Source organism: Ctenocephalides felis, unplaced genomic scaffold (assembly GCF_003426905.1).
Source record: "Ctenocephalides felis isolate EL2017-DRISC unplaced genomic scaffold, ASM342690v1 CF-g0.4_SCAFFOLD_01886, whole genome shotgun sequence".
Lineage (NCBI taxonomy): Eukaryota > Metazoa > Arthropoda > Insecta > Siphonaptera > Pulicidae > Ctenocephalides > Ctenocephalides felis.
The window spans coordinates 62549953-62571855 of NW_020538040.1; the positions used below are offsets into that span (position 1 = coordinate 62549953).

At 30.8% G+C, this 21903-nt stretch overlaps 2 protein-coding genes across 3 annotated transcripts in view; both read right to left on the reverse strand.

Annotated features, from left to right (window-relative positions):
* Positions 1-2070: 2070 nt before the first annotated feature.
* LOC113375183 lies at positions 2071-2370 on the reverse strand. The gene is made up of 2 exons (XM_026615130.1): positions 2304-2370; positions 2071-2246 (listed from the first exon to the last, which is right to left on the reverse strand). Exons 1-2 carry the CDS (start codon positions 2305-2307, stop codon positions 2071-2073), a joined length of 180 nt encoding a protein of 59 aa, XP_026470915.1. The 5' UTR covers positions 2308-2370.
* Positions 2371-5294: 2924 nt separating this feature from the next.
* The window catches only part of LOC113377283 (rho GTPase-activating protein 15-like), a 38203-nt gene continuing 21594 nt past the window's right edge, over positions 5295-21903 (reverse strand). For both annotated transcript variants that reach the window (XM_026617542.1, XM_026617541.1), the window contains 10 exons: positions 21279-21465; positions 19951-20049; positions 19617-19680; positions 19322-19373; positions 19170-19230; positions 18908-19012; positions 18191-18372; positions 7081-7219; positions 6715-6921; positions 5295-5495 (listed from right to left, as the gene is read on the reverse strand). In XM_026617542.1, coding sequence (XP_026473327.1) covers positions 5374-5495; positions 6715-6921; positions 7081-7219; positions 18191-18372; positions 18908-19012; positions 19170-19230; positions 19322-19373; positions 19617-19680; positions 19951-20049; positions 21279-21465 — 1218 coding nt within the window. In that variant the 3' untranslated portion in view covers positions 5295-5373. The remainder of the gene's footprint in view (positions 5496-6714; positions 6922-7080; positions 7220-18190; positions 18373-18907; positions 19013-19169; positions 19231-19321; positions 19374-19616; positions 19681-19950; positions 20050-21278; positions 21466-21903) is intronic.

The window sequence follows — 21903 nt, forward strand, 5'->3', positions numbered from 1 at the left end:
AAAAACGGTACCTCCGTTTTTAAGAGAACGGAGCGTCCGATTTGAATAATTCAAAAAACATTTTACTTGTATTGACAAGATGTAGAACTGATCAAATTTTCATGAAGGCAGGTCTAGCGGTTTCGGAGATCTAATGAAAAAAGTAAAAAAAATGCCATTCGGCGGTTAAAAATGATCATTAGACATATGCACATCAAATTGTCAGATATTTTATAGAGATTTCAACAATAAGTATATTTTTTTTTACATTTCTGTGGGTTCCGTACCAATGTTTACGCGTTAGACGGCGGCGCGGCACTAGCGAGCTTTGACATTTCGTCTCTATGCAGTTCAAGCAGTGCAGTGCAAGTGAAAAAAAGTTCAGAATTTTCAAAATATGTCAAAATGAAGAAAACATTTTTTTTCAAAATTTTTTTTTGTTTTCAAAAAAAAAATTTTTTCTCAAAAAAAAATTTTTCTTCAAATAAATTTTTTTTTTTTTCAAAAAAAAGTATTTTTTTGTCAAATTTATAGTTTCTCAAAAATCTATTTTTTTCGAAGTAAAATTTTTTCAAAAATGTTAATCGGTTTTTAAAAAAATAATAATTTTTGTACGGGAAGTTCCAGCAATTTGCCTTAAGGCACGATGCCCTAATTGCCTTAAGACAGAATTCCACTTACAGCTAGTTTTTTTACTATTTTTTTTAAATTTGGTATCTGATCCATTTTACCTCACATGCGGGGTAAAGTGGGACAACCAGGGGGCGAACAGATGCAATTTCTTTTATTAAATTTTAAAGGCATTTTATGCTACATTATTGAACCAATGCAAAATATTAATTCTGTGGGTACATTTGTTACAAAGACAACACAGTATATTACATTGATCTGCTATTGGTCAGAAATATTCATCAGACGAGCCGGAATAACAATTTATTTAATTAATCTCTTGTAAAATTGTTTTTTTTAAAACTTTACTATTTTATTGCTTACACCTTTGCCAAATTAAAGGTTCTGCTGGTCCTTTTTATCGCAGTCATGTGCTGCTTATCTTCTGACAGCAAAGTCATAAGAATAAAAGTGATGGCTGGTTATGAATTTATACATTTTTCGCCCTCTACTATCAAATATTTTTGTTAAAAAAAATCTAATTTTATTTGGTTATGAGATATCTGTGGTGGGCCATTAATAATTAGTCTCCCCTACCCATAAACATACAAATGTGATTTTTTAATGTAAGTAATCAGTAATTTTTGATTGATTTCTTTACATAAATTTATTGTAAAAACAGTCCCTGGTGCTATTGTGTACAAAGCACATAGCAATTGCTTTTGTAGACTTGGCCACATCATGTAAAATCATGTCGGTCATTATAACTGGACATATTTTTTTGCAAAAATGGGTCATTATAAGCGACATGCCAATGTAAGCGATGTCAATATATCCGACTAAATACAATAATCCATAAGAAATTTTATATGGAAACCAAACTTCCTAGTGCGGTTACGTCATGATAAGCGGTTGTCAATATATCCGGCGTCATACTAATCGGTTTCTACTGTATATATATATATATATATATATATATATATATATATATTCTCTGCGAAAACAAAATTACATGACTTACTCTAGTACATAAAGCACATGTAATGGCCCTGGTTTTTTCAACTTTTTTATACAAAGTTCCACCTAAATTTAAATAAAATTCTGTATAATAAAAGAAAAATGTATAGATTTTCAAATGACGCTAATTTAAAAGTAGTCCAAAGAGCCGCACTTGTAAAAAATACGAAACAAAATTTCATTCATGCATTAACAAATAATTATTTAACAATAATTAAACACATTAGTTGTTCGATATCTTTTATATTTCTGACAAAAAGTGAGTTTGAAAAAAGGGGTCATTCTCACATATTTTCAATGATATCTCGAGCAAATAATAACCTATGAACTTCTAAATTAGTATATCAATTTTTTTCAAAAAGACCTATAAATGACATATAAATTTAAATACCGATGTGAGGCCGTAATGTATAATAATACATTATAACAATTGAAATTAAATAAATAATTTATAAAAGCATTTACTTACTTTTTAGATGACTTCTTATTTCCTCTATTTCTAGCACTAGACTTCTTTCGAGCTTCCTTTTCTGACTCATATTCATCATCATCATATGAAGCCCCATTACCAGAATAACTAGAATTCAAATTGGGCCCTTTTCTCTGAGATATTCTACTACTCTTTCGAGGGCCTTCAATTCCTGTAATAAATACATTTTAAATGTATTGTAATGCAGAACTATATCTCATGTACAAACCCATGCAAGCCTGCAAATGTTTTGTATATTTAGCAGAACAAACATTTTTCTTGCAAATGGAGTTTGGGCAAATAAAGTACTGATCATCTTTAACGACACTTTGACCAAATATGTCTAAACCAGGCTCATTGATAACACTTGATTCGCTTTCATTACAGGAATGTTCGCAATGTTGTCACATTTATTTGTTTTGAGACCATAGTGGAATTCAAATATCACATCTAATAATGCTTCTTGCATTAAACTGTCGAAAACAGAGTAAGTGACATGTTCCAATTCATTTGAACGCCGCATCAATTCTAGAAAGCCGTCTGTGAGTTCATAAATGTTTAACTCTTTATAATTTGGCATATTGAACATAATATGCTATTAGATATCTGCATTTCCTCTTTCCACTTTGCAGTGCTAGTAATAATATTGCTTATTTCCCAATGTCAAAAATGTTATATTGTAAGAAGTGAATAACCTATGAATCAATCAATCCAATACCACAAAACAAGTGAATTTGTCAAAAGCGCCGTATGGCGTAATGGCGTATGACAGGTTGACAGAGCAAGCCTGTCCAACCTACAAAAGCAAAAGCAAGTCCTTAGATTGAATATGTTATATTCATATTCATTGAACTATATTCATATAATCATTGGTCTTATGCTTATTTATATGCCCTTATGCTTATTTATCTATGATTGGTCCTTATGATATATTTTATTGGTCTATTATAATATTATGTTATATACATATAATGATGGTCGTTTTTTATTTTCAAATTTGCCTCAAACATAGTTCGGTTATCGGATTGTGGTTTGCAAATAAAAAAATTGGATTATAGTTAACATCAAGGTTTTTATGAAACGATAAAAATTGAACTCTTGAAACCATCACGACTAAAATCATTAATTACATAAATCAAAAGGCAATACATAATTGGAAAGGTGATGAATAAAAGTATTGAGGAAAAATCTGAGAAAAAAAGTAATGAAAGTTCAAATATTCATTTTCATTTCAAAATTTCAACTAATAAGAGCTTATATGACATTGCGGTTTACTACTTACATTGTGGTAACTTTCTTTGACCTTTACCTGGTGCTTTACTATTCATTTACTCTACCTCCACCCTTGTTACTTTACCTTTACCTTACCTCTACCTTTACTTGATGCTTTACCTTTATTTTACCTCTACCTTCACCTGTCCTTTACCTTTACCTTAACTCTACCTCTACCTTTACATTTACCTTTATTCAACCTCTACCTTTACTCTACCTCTATTTAAAGGTTGAATTAAAAGTTTTTGAGATATTGGTAGTGGACCTTACCCACAAAGTTTTTAACCCCACTCTTTTTTAATATATTTTTTTCGACTATATATTCTTTTTTTGCCAGAAACGAAATTATAAAAAAATTTTCAACTGAAAAACAATAAGATTGTCATTCAAAAGTGATAAATGAGTGTCCCTTAATATAGACATTTTCGAATTTGCTTGTTCCCAGGGGCTCAAATGGTTCCAAATTGATAAAAAACAATTCCCTGACTAATATTAACGTTTAGATAGTGGGCAATTCAATCAAACTTTGTATGGAAATAACATGGAAAAATTTTGAAAATTAATAAAAAAAATTTTTTAGGTATAGCTTAGCAACAAAATGAATTAAAAGTGAAAATTCGTGTCATTTTTTATTGAAAATTCGACGCTCTGAAATTTTTTTAAAAACTTTCTCATGCTATTTCTATACAAAACTTTGATTTGTGCTCTATCTAAAAAACAATATTAAGAGCTAAAACTTTCAGAGAATTGTTTTTTATCAATTTGGAACCATTTGAGCCCCTGGGAGCAAGGAAATTCGAAAATGTCCATGTTAAGGGCACCCTTATGGGTACAAGTCTTTGAGGTACCCAACGTAAAAAGCGCGATTTGCGCTCGAAAATATTTAATATATTTTGATGTAACAATGTCTCCAACATATTGTGGAAAGAATTTTGTACCAGAGAAAAAAAGAAAAAAACTTTTTTTTTTTTCAATCGATTCAAGTTGGGGGAAGGGTTAAAAAAACCTTTATAAATATTTAAGGGTTGTTATAGTTGAAAAAATTGCAAAAATATTTTTTTTAAATCATTACAAAATTTCACTTCAATATAATAAGTGTAATGAAAAAATAATAATGCTGATCCGATCAGCACAACTAGAGATAGTTAATTTACCGCAGAGGATGTTCAATAATCCATATTTGAATCGTAAAAAAAAAAATTCAGCAAAATCCTGAAATATGTGCCAAATGATTTTATGTATAATATCTGTAAAAAAATTTCAGATTCAAAATGTGACATAGAATTGACACAAGAATGACCCATAATTTGACTTCAGTTATAAAAGAACAAACTTCTTGTTTTATTAATAGATTATTGCAATTACCCAAAAGTTATCTTATCAATTATGCTTATCAATTTATGAATAATATCTTTAAGAATATAATATTTTTTTTACTTATATCTAGATAACAAAACTGTTTTCATCACATATACAAAATATAATACCATATATAAATAAGTAGATCAATTTAAATTCTATATTACAATAATTGAAATAATTGATAATGCACCAGTGACATCAGAAAGAATACGTTATTGCATTCACCATTACTTATATCTAGGTAACAAATTGTTTTCATTACATATACAAAATATAATACCATATATAAATAAGTAGATTAATTTAAATTCTATATTACAATAATTGAAATAATTAATTTTAATGCAACAGTGACATCAGAAATAATACGTTATTGCATTCACCATTACTTATATCTAGGTAACAAATTGTTTTCATTACATATACAAAATATAATACCATATATAAATAAGTAGATTAATTTAAATTCTATATTACAATAATTGAAATAATTAATTTTAATGCAACAGTGACATCAGAAATAATACGTTATTGCATTCACCACAGATTTTGCTTTGCAAATACTTTGATACTTTTCAAAGGCCTTTGAAAAATATCACCATGCACACATGCTTAGATATTTATATATACTATTCTATATTAATTTTAACGAACTTAGGTCTAGATTATAAAAATATTTGTTCATGATTAGTGATTAATGTATCTATGACCCTGTTCTGTTCAAAGCAGTGTATAGCTAAGTCAAAACACACCGCAGACGGACTTCTAGGCGCATTGTTCGGCTGATCTAAAATTATTTTTATTTATTAGATGCGTCATTATGAACAAAACTAATTACATAAACTTTACTTTCGCCCATGAAAACTCTATATAATGAAACTGATTAATATAAGAATGCGATCATCACATTTTAGGATACAAATTTTCGTTGACGATTTCGGGAAGACGGCTCAACCGATCTCAATTATTCAAAGAACATTCGATTGCTGTTGATAAGAAGACGTGCTGATTAGTTTTTGACATAAGCAGGTCTAGCCGTTTCGAAGATAAGGGGCAAAAAGTGCGACAAACGGTAACTCAGTTTTTAAGAGAACGGAGCGTCCGATTTTAATAATTCAAAAAACATTTTACTTGTATTGAAAAGATGAAGAATTGGGGGGTTCCTATGGGTTCTGTACTAATGTTCATCCGTTAGACGGCGACGCGGCGCTTCGATATTTCGTCTCTATGCAGTTAAAGAAGTACGATTGCTTTGAAAAAAAGTTCAGAATTTCCAAAATATTTCAAAATAAAGAAAACATTTTTTATCAAAAAGTCTTTATTTTTTAAAAAAAGTATATTCTTGTCAAAAATGTATAGTTTCTCAAAAATCTATTTCTTTTTTTCAGAGTAAATTTATTTCAAAAATGTTAATATTTAAAAAAAAAAAAAATTTTTAGTACGAGAAGTTCCAGCAATTTGCCTTAAGGCACGATGCCATGCGCCATACTAGTTTTTTAGAATGTTTGTTAAGACTAAGAACCTTATCATCATGCAAAGTTTCATAAAAATCGCCAAAATTTCGCCATCAACTAATTACGAAGAACCGACCTAGTTGATCTTTACCAAGAACTAATCAGCACGATTCCAAACTGATATTTTTAACAGTTTTTAAATTATAAAAATTGGCTCAGGATTTTTAGCGAAACATGAAAGAAACATTTTACGCTTATCTGCTCGGCGAATCGTATCGAAAACTAATCAACATAGTCCTTATCTAGTTTCAAAAAATGGTTTTTAAACTTTTGAAATCGAGAAAGCATGAATGAAATGTTATATTTTGGATCACATACGCACACATACTTGTTTAAATTTTAGTGTGAAACGATTCAGACTGACTTGAAACGTCGAGAAAAATAAAATAAGCATATAGAATTTTCTGGCGCAAACATGAACCTCTCATTCGGGGTGTTAAAAGAAGTGATATAATTATAAATATTAAATAATTGAATATATCATTTTATTACCGTCTGCAACACTTGCCGGTGGTATCCACATAAGTGAGGGTCCCCAGACAATAGACAAATTGTTCACATGCATCCGGTTGGCTTGGCTACATTCCGTAACGCGTATCAAGTGCGCCACTAAATGTTGTAACGTATCTCGATTGCAAATTGGCAGGCAATGCACTAGATCACGTAGTCGCAATACTCGTTCATTATCATCTGGTATAGCTAGAATAATTTATATGATTAGATCAATTATTTACACATATGGAAATCGTAGTCATTTCACCACTATAATAATTACTCATAAGGCCCTTTATTTTATGAATCCAAATAAAACATGCTGCATTACATTTAATATTTTGTTCGATAAAGGTAAATACATACCGTTGGCTTCTAAGAATGAGTGGAACGCATTAAAAGGAATTAAAGGTTCTTTTAATTCTCTGAAAAATAATTTTAAGGATCCTGCTATAACGTGAGGATCTTCCTCTTCGCGTATTGCGTCTAATATTCCTTGATTCACCTATAAAACAAAACGATAATTTTCATTCAATTACGATCGTATGATGATGCTTAACTTACATAAGTTAATTATTTATTCATTAAAAATTAAATCATTTATAAAATTCAAGCTTTGTTTAGTCCTATACGTTAAACTATTTTTGTGTTATTATATTCATATAAATTTTATCTCGTTTAATCATATATATATATATATATATATATATATATATATATATATATATATATGGAGGTGTAGTAGTCCTCCATATTAATACCAATATTATCCAAATTGTAGTAATAATAAATTCCATAAAATATTATTTATATTTGGTTTATTTTATGTATGATTAATATCCACGACACTATGTGTTGTCATATTTATCGTTAATAAAATGTGATTGGTATTTTCTTATTTATAATAGAAAAAGAAAGGTTTTGAAAATTATACATTTTGGCAAGTTCGACTAGGGAGAAACAAAAACCGTGTCCGATCTGACACTTGAATTTCCTTTTGTTTTTCTCAGTGCTGTCACTTATATGGGCCAATCTGTCCAGAGACATGTGATGCGTGTTGACAAGCCGCTATGCGTGTTGGCAACCCGCTACATCACTCCGCCCTAAATACCAAAATGATAGACAATAATAAATTTCATAAAATATTATTATATTTCGTTTATTTTATATATGATTAATATCCACGACACTATGTGTTGTCATATTTATCGTTAATAAAATGTGATTGGTATTTTCTTATTTATAATAGAAAAAGAAAGGTTTTGAAAATTATACATTTTGGCAAGTTCGACTAGGGAGAAACAAAAGCCGTGTCCGATCTGACACTTGAATTTATTTTTGTTTTTTTCTGTGCTGTCAATATATGGGCCAATCTGTCCAGTAACATGTGATGCGTGTTGACAAGCCGCGATGCGTGTTGGCAACCCGCTACAAAAGATTGTTTCGCATCTCTGACTGCCATTCTTGAACTTCCTTGTAAATTTCTTTTGGTTGAGATTGTGTGATAAATTTTATTTGTTTGTGGCCGTGGCCGTTTTGAATGCCGTGTTGGCTTGTTGAGTTTGTTGATTGCTTACGTGGCCCTTCGCTGGTGAGTTAGCGGTTGAGAAGATGTGGCCCTTCGCTGGTTAGTTAGCGGCTGAGTATATTTGACACTTCGCTGGTGAGTTAGCGGTTGATTGTATGTGGCCCTTCGCTGGTGAGTTAGCGGTTGATTGTATGTGGCCCTTCGCTGGTGAGTTAGCGGTTGAGTGTATATGGCGGTTGCCAAATTGTTTGCTGATGCTCCCTGTCTGTTGCCATGGTGCTTATAATCGACTTATTTACCAGGATAATAAATGATTTATTGAGCACGTGTTGTTGTTGATCTTGAAGTGCGTGGTCGAAGTCTCAGTTGTATGCTTAGAGTGCTCTTCGAATTACGGTAGTTGTGAGTCATTTATAATAATTATTTATATTTTTAAAAATTCTTTTCTTAATAATTCTTGAGACTTCAATTTATTTTTTTTAACTTCAAAATATGTCTTGATCTTCTTACCTTCTTTTATGTGTGTTACTTGTTCACTCTCGGGGTCACCAAAATATGGAGGTGTAGTAGTCCTCCATATTAATACCAATATTATCCAAATTGTAGTAATAATAAATTCCATAAAATATTATTTATATTTGGTTTATTTTATGTATGATTAATATCCACGACACTATGTGTTGTCATATTTATCGTTAATAAAATGTGATTGGTATTTTCTTATTTATAATAGAAAAAGAAAGGTTTTGAAAATTATACATTTTGGCAAGTTCGACTAGGGAGAAACAAAAACCGTGTCCGATCTGACACTTGAATTTCCTTTTGTTTTTCTCAGTGCTGTCACTTATATGGGCCAATCTGTCCAGAGACATGTGATGCGTGTTGACAAGCCGCTATGCGTGTTGGCAACCCGCTACATATATATATATATATTAGGGTGGTCCTTAAAAAGGTCATTTTCGAATTTCCTTGCTCCCATGGGCTCAAATGGTTCCAAATAGATAAAAAACAATTCTCTGAAAGTTTTAGCTCTTAATATTAACGTTTAGATAGAGCGCAATTCAATCAAAGTTTGTATGGAAAGAGCATAGTAAAAAAATTTAAAATTTAAAAAAATGTTTTAGGTATAACTTAGCGACAAATGAATGAGTTTTAATCATTCATTTGTTCGGTAAATTACATCTAAAAATCATTTTTAAAATTTTTGAAAATTTTTTCATGCTATTTCCATACAAAACTTTGATTGAATTGCGCTCTATCTAAACGTTAACATTAAGAGCTAAAACTTTCAGAGAATTGTTTTTTATCTATTTGGAACCATTTGAGCCCCTGGGAGCAAGGAAATTCGAAAATGACCATTTTAAGGACCACCCTAATATATATATATATATATATATATATATATATATATAAGTATAATAACTAAATGGTAGTCTGCCCAAAGACAGGTGTATGGTACGAAAGCCACCACAAATCGATGATTTCCATTCCCTTTCTCGTCTATCATTCCTATTACCACAATCCCCCCCTATTTTGTATACATTTTTTTATGTATTTTCCTTTCCGAACTTCTGCTTCCATGCTTCCTCTGCCCTCTGCTTTCAGTTCCCTGTATTCTTCTTCTTCCCATTTCTTTCAGTCCTTCTATATTTTACCTTCGACTACATCATGAAGGAAGTATTCTTTTCCGTGCTCAGTAGAGTCTTTTCTTGGCCCAATTTTTAAGCCTTCTCAGGACTTCTTCAGTTGTTATCCTATCTGTTCACTTTATAGTCTAAGAGCCAGTGAACTATTTGACTAACCTGTTTTCACAGAGCCAGAAATTTTTTTAATGATATTTTATTATCGGCCCATTACGAAAGTACCATTCTGGCAGTCATTCCGCGATTGCGTCATCATCCCTTCAATTTGTGAAAATTAAAAAAAAAAAATTTATAACTAGCTCGCACAAGGCTCAATTTTGAGGGTGTCTTCTTTCAACTGTTCAGAAAGCATATGTAAAAAGCCAGCCCATTCTAACGGCTGCAAGGGTCTGCCAGACGAGTACATAATAGTCACGACGCGCAAGGGCGTGGGCGCATTGCCATACATAATCGACTAATACCCTTGTATTTGAATAATTTATACGCCATTTTGAAGGTCATTTTGAAAACATCCGATATACCAAACTTTAACTTTGTATCTCACCTTATGGCCGAGATATCATTGAAAATATGCCAAAGTGGCCCCTTTTTCAAACTCAATTTTTGGCGTAACCATAAAAGATATCGAAAAAAAAAATTACGTGATTCTACTCATATTGGCTTAAACCACATAATGTATAGTAAATATGCTAAATAATCTTTTATTATTAGCTAAAATGAATAAAATAATTTTTCAATTAATGTTTTCGGATAGTGCGTTTTGTTTAATTACTTTATTATTAGCGTTATTTAAAAGCTTATTGTTTTCTCTTTTAGTACTGCCAATATTGTTTAAATCAAATTTGTGGAACACATTGAAAAATTGAAGAAACCAGAACCAGTACACCCGCGCGTAACGCTTATAGTAGCCAGCATAGAATTCGTTCGGTCGGATGTGCGATGCGTTACGCGCGAGTGTACTGGTTCTGGTCTCTTCAATTTTTCAATGTGTTCCACAAATTTGAGCCTTGTGCGAGCAAGTTATAAATAATTTTTTTTTTTACATTTTCACGAATTGAAGGGATGATGACGCAACCGCGGAATGACTGCCAGAATGGTACTTTCGTAATGGGCCGATAATAAAATATCATTAAAAAAATTTCTGGCTCTGTGAAAACAGGTTAGTCAAATAGTTCACTGGCTCTTCTACTATTACTTTCTCCATTCGTCTACAGCACCACAACTTAAACTCTCCATTTAGTTCTTGTCGGCCTTTCTTAGAGTCCATGTTTCTGATCCGTGCAGAGACATGTTCCAGCCATAGCACTTTATTAGTCTTTTGCAAAAGTCGAGACTCAGTTTGCTCGTCAGTAACGGTTTTCTTCTTCGTGAATAGTGTGGCGATCCTTGCCTTGCAGTATCCTTAGCGCTTGCGATCCTTGCCCCGATATCTCTCTCGCGCAGTATCCGTTTCTGGTTAGAATGCTTACCAAGTTGAAGTGATTCACATTTTCCAATTCTCGATTTCCTACCGTTATTCTCAGGGACTCATCTCGTTTCGTGATTCACATCACTTTCGACTTGTCGATGTTGATTTCCATTCGTCTAGCAAGGATTTTGGCCAGAACCTTTCCTATGTACGAAGTCAAACTGATCGTCTTGTGGATGCTGCACTTGTTTGCTTTGGGCTATTTTCAAGGAGCTATCATCGTGACATCCAAGAAGTCCTTTGGCCATTCGCCCGTTCGATATATTTGATTCAGCAGTTCGGTCGGTTCCTTCAATCCGTTGTATATATATATATATATATATATATATACATATATATTATCATTATATTATGTAATATACATGGTCTGTTCAAAAAGTTTTCGGAATTTTCGTTTTTTCAAAAAAATATTTATTTATTCGTCTATATTAATGTGGTCCCCTTCAAAGTAGTCCCCCCCAGATATAATACACTTATGCCAGCGTTTTTTCCAATTTTCGAAGCACCCTTGATATTCACTTTTTGATATGTCCTTGAGCACTCTTAGCGATTTTCTTCAATCGAGGAAAACCGCCGTCCTTTCATGGGTCTCTTCAATTTTGGGAATAGGAAAAAGTCACACGGAGCCATATCTGGTGAATTTTTGCACTTTGCAACACTTTATTTCATTTTTTACGCAAAATTTAATACAAATTCTTTGACTTTTCAATTCTTCCATTGTAAAAATCGCCGAGCTCAGAAAAACACGTCGAACCTTAGCGACTACCACAGACAAAGTAAACAGTGAATATAGCTGAAAATTTCATCATACTTTAGGGGCATGTATACCAACACAATAAAAAAAAAATTTTGACAATCAGACACTCCAGACCCGCGAAATTTAATTATTGGTAATTCCGGGTACTTTTTGAACAGACCTCGTATATATATATATATATATATTATATATATATATATATATTTGATCCGGACGAAAGTTCGTTATTCGAAAAAACCTCGTTTTTCCATAGAAATACATGAAAACGAAATTAATTCGTTATGTAGTTTGAAATATAAAAATAATACATATTTTACATATAATTACATATAATTATGACATTAAGGCATTCAAAAAAATATTACTAATTTACAAAATAACCATCAGCAAGAAGGTACTACTTCCTTTTTTGCCCTTTTAGCTCTTGAATTTTTAAAGAAAACTGTCCATAGTTGTTTCTTTTCTTCAATGATAGGCATGCTAATCATTGTACAAATTCCTGATCTTTTTTTTTTTTTTTATTGGCCTCGCTTACTCGAGCATTTAGCCACGTACATTATTCTATATAATCATATATCCTATACAATCTTCAATTTTATACTATCTTTTTCATACAATCCTATTCTTTTTTCTACTTCTTAACTTATCTTTATTCTTCTTTTACTATCTTCTCATTTCATCTTCTAACCACATATTTCTTCTTCTTTTATACTTCTCATTTCTTCTTCTAAATTCTTCTTACTTCAATTCATTTTTAATTTTAATTCTCTAATTTTTATACATATTGATTTTCCATACATATCTTTTTATTATAATTCATAATTCTATTATTATTCCAGCTTAATCCAACGAGTTAATATTTTTTCAAATTCTTGCCGGAGATTCGAACTCGGAACCTCCAGCATGTGAATCGGGAACGCTACTCTTGAGCTAATCCCGCCACTTCCTGATCTTCTTACTCATGTTTGAAAAATAAACATTTACGAATTCTTGCACTTCCTCTCCTTTGACCAAAAAATCCTTTATGGACTTGACGTTCTAGAAATCTGCTGACTGGTGTTTTCTTCCTCGGTACTTGATCATCCACTTCCAAAATTTTGACAGGGCCTTTGAGCTATGAATGTGAATTTTCTCCAAAAAATATATATTCACAGCAAAGGCCAACATTTCCAAGGTCCACTCTTTGAATTAATTTGAGAATTTGATGACAACGGTTGAGTTGTGTGAAACGTATGCGCCCGAAAAAAAAGTTCGGTATGCGCAGCGTACAATGTGAGATGCGTACTTTATACGGGGGTACGACTGTATATATATATATATATATATATATATATATATATATATATATATATATTAGCTGACCCGACAAACGTTGTTTTGCCATAAAAAATATTTCTAGTGTAACAGGTTTAGTATTGAAGTAACTGATTGCAAATGTGGTATATAAGTGAAATGAGCAGCTAACAAAAAATATATGAATAATTTACCCACTGCAAAGCATGCTGCATGTAAATGTTCCTGTGTAATATAGTCTTTGCAAGTGCCAACCTAATCTGAACCTAATTTTATTATATCGTTTTTCAACATTTAAGGTTTCTAGATTTTGATATATTATTACCGCACTTCTCATCATTATTTTTTAAATTTCGAAGCAAAATCCGTCATTCATTTTTAAATCATATTTTCATGTGACATTTCCAGCAAATTGAATGAGATTTTAAAAAATGAGAAAGTGGGAAATTTTACAGCTTTGCCATAAATTTGTATGGTACCTAGTTCTACTTTTACTTTTGTTCTTTTACCAATATTACACATATAGAAAGGTACATAGAAGTCTTCCGGTTGTAGGACAAAAAAAGTATTTCTAGTTATTATAATAGAAGAGACCCTTTCACTTGAAAGGGTATGGGCGCATTGCCATATAGAATCGGCCCCACCCTGGTATTTAAATAATTTATACGCCATTTTATAGGTCTAAATGATACAAACCGATATACCAATTTTCAACTTTGTATCTCATCTTATGGCCGAGATATCATTGAAAATATGTGAAAGTGGCCCCTTTTTTCAAACTCACTTTTTGACGTAACCATAAAAGATATCGAAAAAAAATTTACGTGGTTCTATTCATATTGGCTTAGGCCACATAATGTAGAACAATCGATGCCAAATAATTAATTATTATTAGCTGAAAAAGATAAAATAATTTTTCAATTGATGTTTTCCGGTAGTGCGTTTAGTTGGACCACCTTCTAATTAGCGTTATTCGAAAGATTATTGCTTTATCTTTTAGTACTGAAAATATTGTTCAAATCAATTTGGTGGAACACATTGGAAAATTGAAAAAACCGGAGCCAGTACACCCGCGCGTAACCCTAATAGTACCCTGCAATTGCATAGAGTTCGTTCGAACGCATAGCAGTGCGCGAAGCGCCCGAAACGATTCTTAAGAAATTCTGAATGTGACAATATTTATTATATAGTTATATGTATTCATATGAAATAATAATATAATGAAACATTGTAATTTCAACAAACCCAAGAAACCTTTCTTTTTTTAATGATAATTGTAATATTGCGATTATAAAGCCCTTATTGTGGCCTATCTTTATCAGTACTACTCAATACTACAATACAAAAAGAAATATGACAAATGGTAATCTGAAATTCTTTGCTTTTGGTTATTTAAAATTCTTCAAAAATTATTTGCCATTTGATGTGGAAACTTTCTATATAGTACTTCAGGAATTTACAAAAATTATTACTGAAAGTATTCTAATAATCATTATTATTATTATTATTTCAAAGAGTGTAGGAATATAATTAGAATTGATGTCCAATCGCGGCATATAAATAGGAAAAAATATAATGTTTATATTGAATATACTCCGCTACTAACTATCGAAGTATTTTTATAATTATTATTATTATTATTATTATTTCAAAGAGTGTAGGAATATAATTAGAATTGATGTCCAATCACGGCATATAAATAGGAAAAAATATAATGTTTATATTGAATATACTCCGCTTGGCACCAACTATCGAAGTATTTTAAGGTATTGCTGTAGTTGTCCCAATGGATTGAGGACTGTTGGTTGCTGTTCACATATTGCAGCTATCATATATTATATGTCATTTGCGAGGTATTTATCACGTATTATACGTCCATCAGAAATACTATCGAATATTTTTATAATAGAGGAAACTTCGGTTGCTATTAACCATGACAGTGATGACGATTATAATAACAAAATATAATTTTAATAGATTTATTAATTATTTATTTAGCATACCGAAGTATTTGTGTAAATCATATGATACACTTGTAAATTTTAAAAGAACACCAATAAATTTTTAACTTCCCGTAGGGTAAGTTATTGTAATGGGCCGAAAATCGGAATTGAAAATTTTTACATTTCTCGACGTTTTGAAGTTTTCTGAACGTTTTGGCATACCTCAGAAAAAATGGATGTGTGTGTGTATGTGTGTGTGTATGTATGTATGTATGGATACAAATTTCCAGTCACGTTTTCGGGCGCACGGATCAACCGATTTGAATGGTTCAAAAAACATTCGATACCTATCGATCGGGAAAAGAGCTGATTAGTTTTTGGCAAAGGTAGGTCCAGCCATTTCGAAGATACGGAGCTAAATATGTAAAAAATTGCAGTTTTTGAGAGAACTAAGCGTCCGATTTGAATGATTCAAAGAACTTTCTGCTTGTTTTCACAAAATAATTGATTTTGGAAAAAAAATTTTTGTTTCATTTTTTTTTTTTTTAATTTTTTGTATATCGAAAATAATTCAGATTTTATTTTTAATTCTGACTATAGTTCTAATATACTTTAAACAAATAATTTCAACTTTGCAATTCAGTTTATAAAATACTTATAAATATTAGACAATGTCTCAATATTTATAATAATTTACTTGAAAACATTCAGTATTCCTCGAACATTTCGTTACGGTACGGGAAGTTCCAGCAATTTGCCTTAAGGCACGATGCCACCCACCCCACTAGTTATTTCTAATATTATAATTAAAATACTTTTATCACTTTAATTAAGTTACTCACAGTGATAAATAAAAGAAATTGTATTTCAGAATTCAAAGTTCAGAATTTCTTAGGAACCGTTTCGGGCGCTTCGCGCACTGCTTTGCGTTCGAACGAACTCTATGCAATTGCAGGGTACTATTAGGGTTACGCGCGGGTGTACTGGCTCCGGTTTTTTCAATTTTCCAATGTGTTCCACCAAATTGATTTGAACAATATTTTCAGTACTAAAAGATAAAGCAATAATCTTTCGAATAACGCTAATTAGAAGGTGGTCCAACTAAACGCACTACCGGAAAACATCAATTGAAAAATTATTTTATCTTTTTCAGCTAATAATAATTAATTATTTGGCATCGATTGTTCTACATTATGTGGCCTAAGCCAATATGAATAGAACCACGTAAATTTTTTTTCGATATCTTTTATGGTTACGTCAAAAAGTGAGTTTGAAAAAAGGGGCCACTTTCACATATTTTCAATGATATCTCGGCCATAAGATGAGATACAAAGTTGAAAATTGGTATATCGGTTTGTATCATTTAGACCTATAAAATGGCGTATAAATTATTTAAATACCAGGGTGGGGCCGATTCTATATGGCAATGTGCCCATACCCTTTAACAATACGCTTGATCGCTTGACAATGCGCACTCCGGCCCGCCCCGTTATGTTAGCTATAACTTTGTTAATATAGAGATTTTTTTTTTGACTCGTCAATATACAATACTGGCAGATTACCAAAAAAAATCAATTTTTTGAAAATGTTATATGGACTTCCCTCCTTAAAGTTGTAAGCAATTCCGCATTATGATAAAAATCAATAGTTTTTAAAAGTAAAAAAGAAAGTTCCGTGTATCTTTCAATTTCAAATTATAGAAAAAAAAAAATAATAATAAGTCATAAAATTTACAAAAAAAAATTACAATTAGGGGTAGACAACCTTCAATAAAAATGAATAGTATTCTGAAGTAAAAAGAGTTGTGTGTATTTTATCAAATCCGCATTAAAAAAAATTGAAATAAAAAAAGGGCCCCAAAACAATATTAGGCCCTAATTAGGGTTGGACAACTAAGTAAATACTGTGTCAAAGTAAGATTTCTTTAAGCTTTTTCTTTAAGTTCAAAAATCCTAACTAAAGTTATGTCAAAAATATTTAATGACTGAACGCGTGACAAAAAATGATTGAATTACTAAAATGGTTATAAAAAATAGGGGTTGATAATAATAAAGTAAAAATTTAGGGTTGCATGTATTTTTTAATTCCACATTATAAAAAAATAAAAACAAAAAAATTCGTCTTTTTTTCAAATTAAGGGTGAATTATTTTTAACATTCAGAAGGATGAAAAATAGATGTTGTCCGATTCTTAGTCCTACCCAATATGCACACAAAATTTCATGAGAATCGGTAAAGCCGTATCGAAGGAGGTAAATCACAAACACCGCGCCACATAAATATATAATACGCAATTGATCTTATAACCAAAGTTAAATTTTAGCTCTTAAGCGCATACTCTAATTTCAGTCTACAAAACTATTAGTAAAACTATAAGTTTTTAAAAGTTTTAAGGCTATTCCAACATCTGAGTTAATACTAATATATTATAAAAAATATATTATTTAAATGCCAATAGTTCTGCGAAGGGGGCGTCCATTAATCACGTGATCGCCTTTTAGGCATTTTTGGACTCACTCACTCAATACGCGGTAATATTTAAAAAACACCCCTGTCTCACCCAACAACTCCTACTAGAAAAAATCGAATTTTCTGAGAAACTTTATAAACAATTTTTGATTATTTTAAAAATAAATACTTGTCTCCCCCATTTTAAGCCTCGCGTGATTAATAATAGTAGCTTTAATAAATAACGCAGCATTTTGAACACAATCGTAATGCTATATTAGCTTAAAAAACTGATTGCTCGATCGCTTTGTTTTTTTTTTTCGCGTGACATAAAATAAATGACGTGAAGTTTTCTAATGTTAATAAACAATTTCAAATATCAACATCATATCATTACTTGTATTCGAAGACGCTGTATGGTACTCAAATTGGCACTGGCCCTATATAAACCATCAGATTCCATAAAGCCCTCTGTGTTTTCTAAACGCTCTGTACAGGCGCGTACGAACGGTGGAACATGTGGAGTTAGCGCCCCTAGACCAACGCATAAAGATTCTAAAGATGCTCCAAATATTGTTCCTGTAATATATGAAAAACTTTATTATCAATTTTTATTATGAATATATATATATATATATATATATAATTTGTTTTGTAAAGTGTCGAATTTTGAACAAAACTCATTTGTTCGCTAAATTATATCTAAGAAACATTTTTAAAATTTAAAAAAAAAAATCCATGCTATTTCCATACAAAACTTCGATTGAATTGTGCACTATCTAAAAGACAATATTTACTAAAACATATAGAAGATTTTTTTATCAATTTGGAGGCATTTGAGCCCCTGATAGCAAGAAAATTCGAAAATGTCCATATTAAGGACCACCCTAATATATGTATATTGTATATATATATATATATATATATATATATGTATATATATATATACATATAACTATAAATTCTTAACTGTTGCTTCTCATTCAATAAAATGTTCTGGAAAAGTTTAGTTTTATATCCAGCGTTTTGAAATATGAATTTTCTGGATATATATTTACCAGTAGTAAATATATATTCAGAAAATTTAGTAAATTAGTAAGATTAGAAAAATTACCTTGAATTATGCCCTTTTTGATCAACGTATCCATCGGTGGCCTTTTTCTGAACCATTTGAGAAGATTGAACTTAGCCTGTTCACGATCTAAATTTTCCGATTTCCCTATGAACCATAATAAGAATGAATATGATTATAAACTTAAAAATTTGTATCAATTTCAAGTTCTTAGTGTTCAATGATATCAAATAGTACTGTAAAGTCGTTATGTGATACGTACTATATAAATTGATGAATTAAAATAAAAATATAGTTTCCATACCTTTTTTGTTTGATATAACATCATCATCCGTAGTATTCGTCGCGGGCAATTTGGTATCCGACTACAAAATAAAATCATGAGTTTTTCATAGAGCATGATATATTACATTAAAAATTTTGCATTTCAAGTAAGAACTATAGTCAGAATTTTACCTTTTCCACATCCAAAGAAATCGGCCCTTTTGATGACAATCCACTATGAGGTCTAAATTAAGTAAAAATATTGGGTTATTCAGAAATGACCAAAACATCAACAAAAACTTATTATTTTAAATTTATATATATATATATATATATATATATATATACGGTTTTCAAATATTTAATCTATAAATTATTCAAAAAATTTCATATAAATATTAATGTTTATAAAGTATTTATTCATAATTAATGAAGTTAGATCAATTTACGCGATTTTATAAAATATTTGAAAAAAATATATACTTACGGAATAACTAAAACTGATTTAAGTTTTCTTCGATCATTCTTCACTGAAGTTCTTAATTGCGGTCCTAAAATAATGTTCATAAATAGTTATAATAATTATTTACACATTTGCTAATAAGGCTATATAATCAATATTAGCTATAGCTTTGATTCTAATCACACATTGGCGTAAAAGATTATGTTACTATTTTCTAGACCAAAACATATCAACCAAAATATATACAAAATAAATAAATTCAAATTTCTTATTATCAGTATAAATCTCAATATAACAGAGAAAGTTGATAAAGTGCAGAATAGATATAAATAAGTGCTTTTTAAAGTCAGTTAGTTACCTGCGCCCTCGAATATAGATTCAGTCGACCTGCTAATCACTCTTCGTTGTGGTGGCGTCAAATCTGCAGGTGTGTTTTCATCTGACCTCAAACACACGACTATGAAATATAAAACAATAACATTTGTCTAATATGAATAGGCCTATTAATGAGATTTGTATGTGCAGCCTAAATATGTAATAATTTTTAGTATAACTAAAATATCTTGTAAACGAAAATGTTATCTATAATGATGAATTCTCCAATAATTAAATAAGACTTGTATATAATGCTGTCTATGCCTGATTGTAAATGTTGATGACATACTAAACCAAAGAACATGTAAAACATAATATTCTAGATCAGTGATTCCCAAACTTATTTCACTTACCGCCCCCTTTCCAGAAAAAATATTACTCAGCGCCCCCTTATTTTTTTCATTTCAATAGATATTAATAAGGTATATAAAAATTATTGTATCTGTAAGAGATAAAATGATGAATAAGAAACCAATTTTGACAAAGTACGCTATTTTAATGAATCATAAAACATTCGGAAAAAATTTGCACCATCAGTGCATTTCAAATTTTCTAGATGGCTGCCGTCCACTTTGAGAACCACTGTTCTAGATCTTTTATATTTACTCAAGATTTTTTACTTATTTGGATTGATGTGCGAATAAGTAATTGACCGCAACTTTGCTTGTTAGTAAGTCGCAGCTAGTATAATAGTCAAAAATACAATTGTCCTAAGTTAGGACTCCTAACTTTAAAATTAAGCTAACAGTTATTTTATACACTATCTATGGGATCTTTCAAGTATTACGTAAGCAGATTTATTACAATTATTTACCCCCCCCCCTCCCCTTTGTCAGCAAAAGTAAGCAAATTTCTTACCCAAAATAAGCAAAATAAGCAAATAAATAACCCCCCCCCGCCCCCATATAGTGCTTACGTAATACTTGAACGGCCCCTATATTATATATTGATAGTTCGAACTATCTATTGTAATAGATCTATTACCTAGTCTGACAGACAAACTTCTTAGCCAAAGGTTTCGTATAAGATATAGAGGTCGATTCTCCGGTAAAAAGACTGTAAACTAGCGTTGTTTTGGTAACGCACCTTTCTTATTGTTAGTACTAAAAACTGTCAAAATGGTTTGTATTTGCTGTGTATTTGTATTTTTCTTATTGGTTTTTTTAATACAAATTACAAAAAATCAATTGCAATATATAAATATGCATTCTGTCTTCTAACTCCATTACTACAATTACGATTTCCATTTGTGTCGATTATACAATAATTTCCGAATATATAAGACAAGGAATATATGTAATATTTTCATACCATCATCATTTGCTGTCGATGTGCTTGGCTGATGCATCTCTACCAGTCGTCCTTGCAATTCATTTCTGAAAGCCGCTTGGCTAGCAGCGGAAATTGGTTTAAAAGATACTAGTTTTGGCACAACCAATTCTTGCGAAGTTGACTTTCCTTTCTGTTCTTCCACTAATTCCGGATCAATTACCATCCACTGAAAAGATAGAGTTGAATGCAATGTCAAGTGATGAAAGCAAAAAAATTACCGTCGATGGATATCTTTAACTATACTTCCACAAACCAACCGAATACTATTGGAATATCTGAATATCCCATGTTTAGTCACAAACTCTACACCTTTGGTCGAATCTGACAATCTGATGTGTGAGTTAAACTTGAATGAAAAAAAATGCTCTGACTAAAGATAATGATAGCTATTTAAAATAAATACACAAAAAACAATATTATTTTATATATTAACTAGTGGTACATGGAATTGTTCCTTAAGGCAAACTGCTGGAACTTCCGGTACCGTAATTTAATTTTTTTTATAACTAATTAATATTATTTTTGATTTTTTTTAAAGCAATCGCGCTGCATAGCCGTTTTGCTAATATAAGGTTTTTGCCATTCACAAATTCTATTCTTTAAA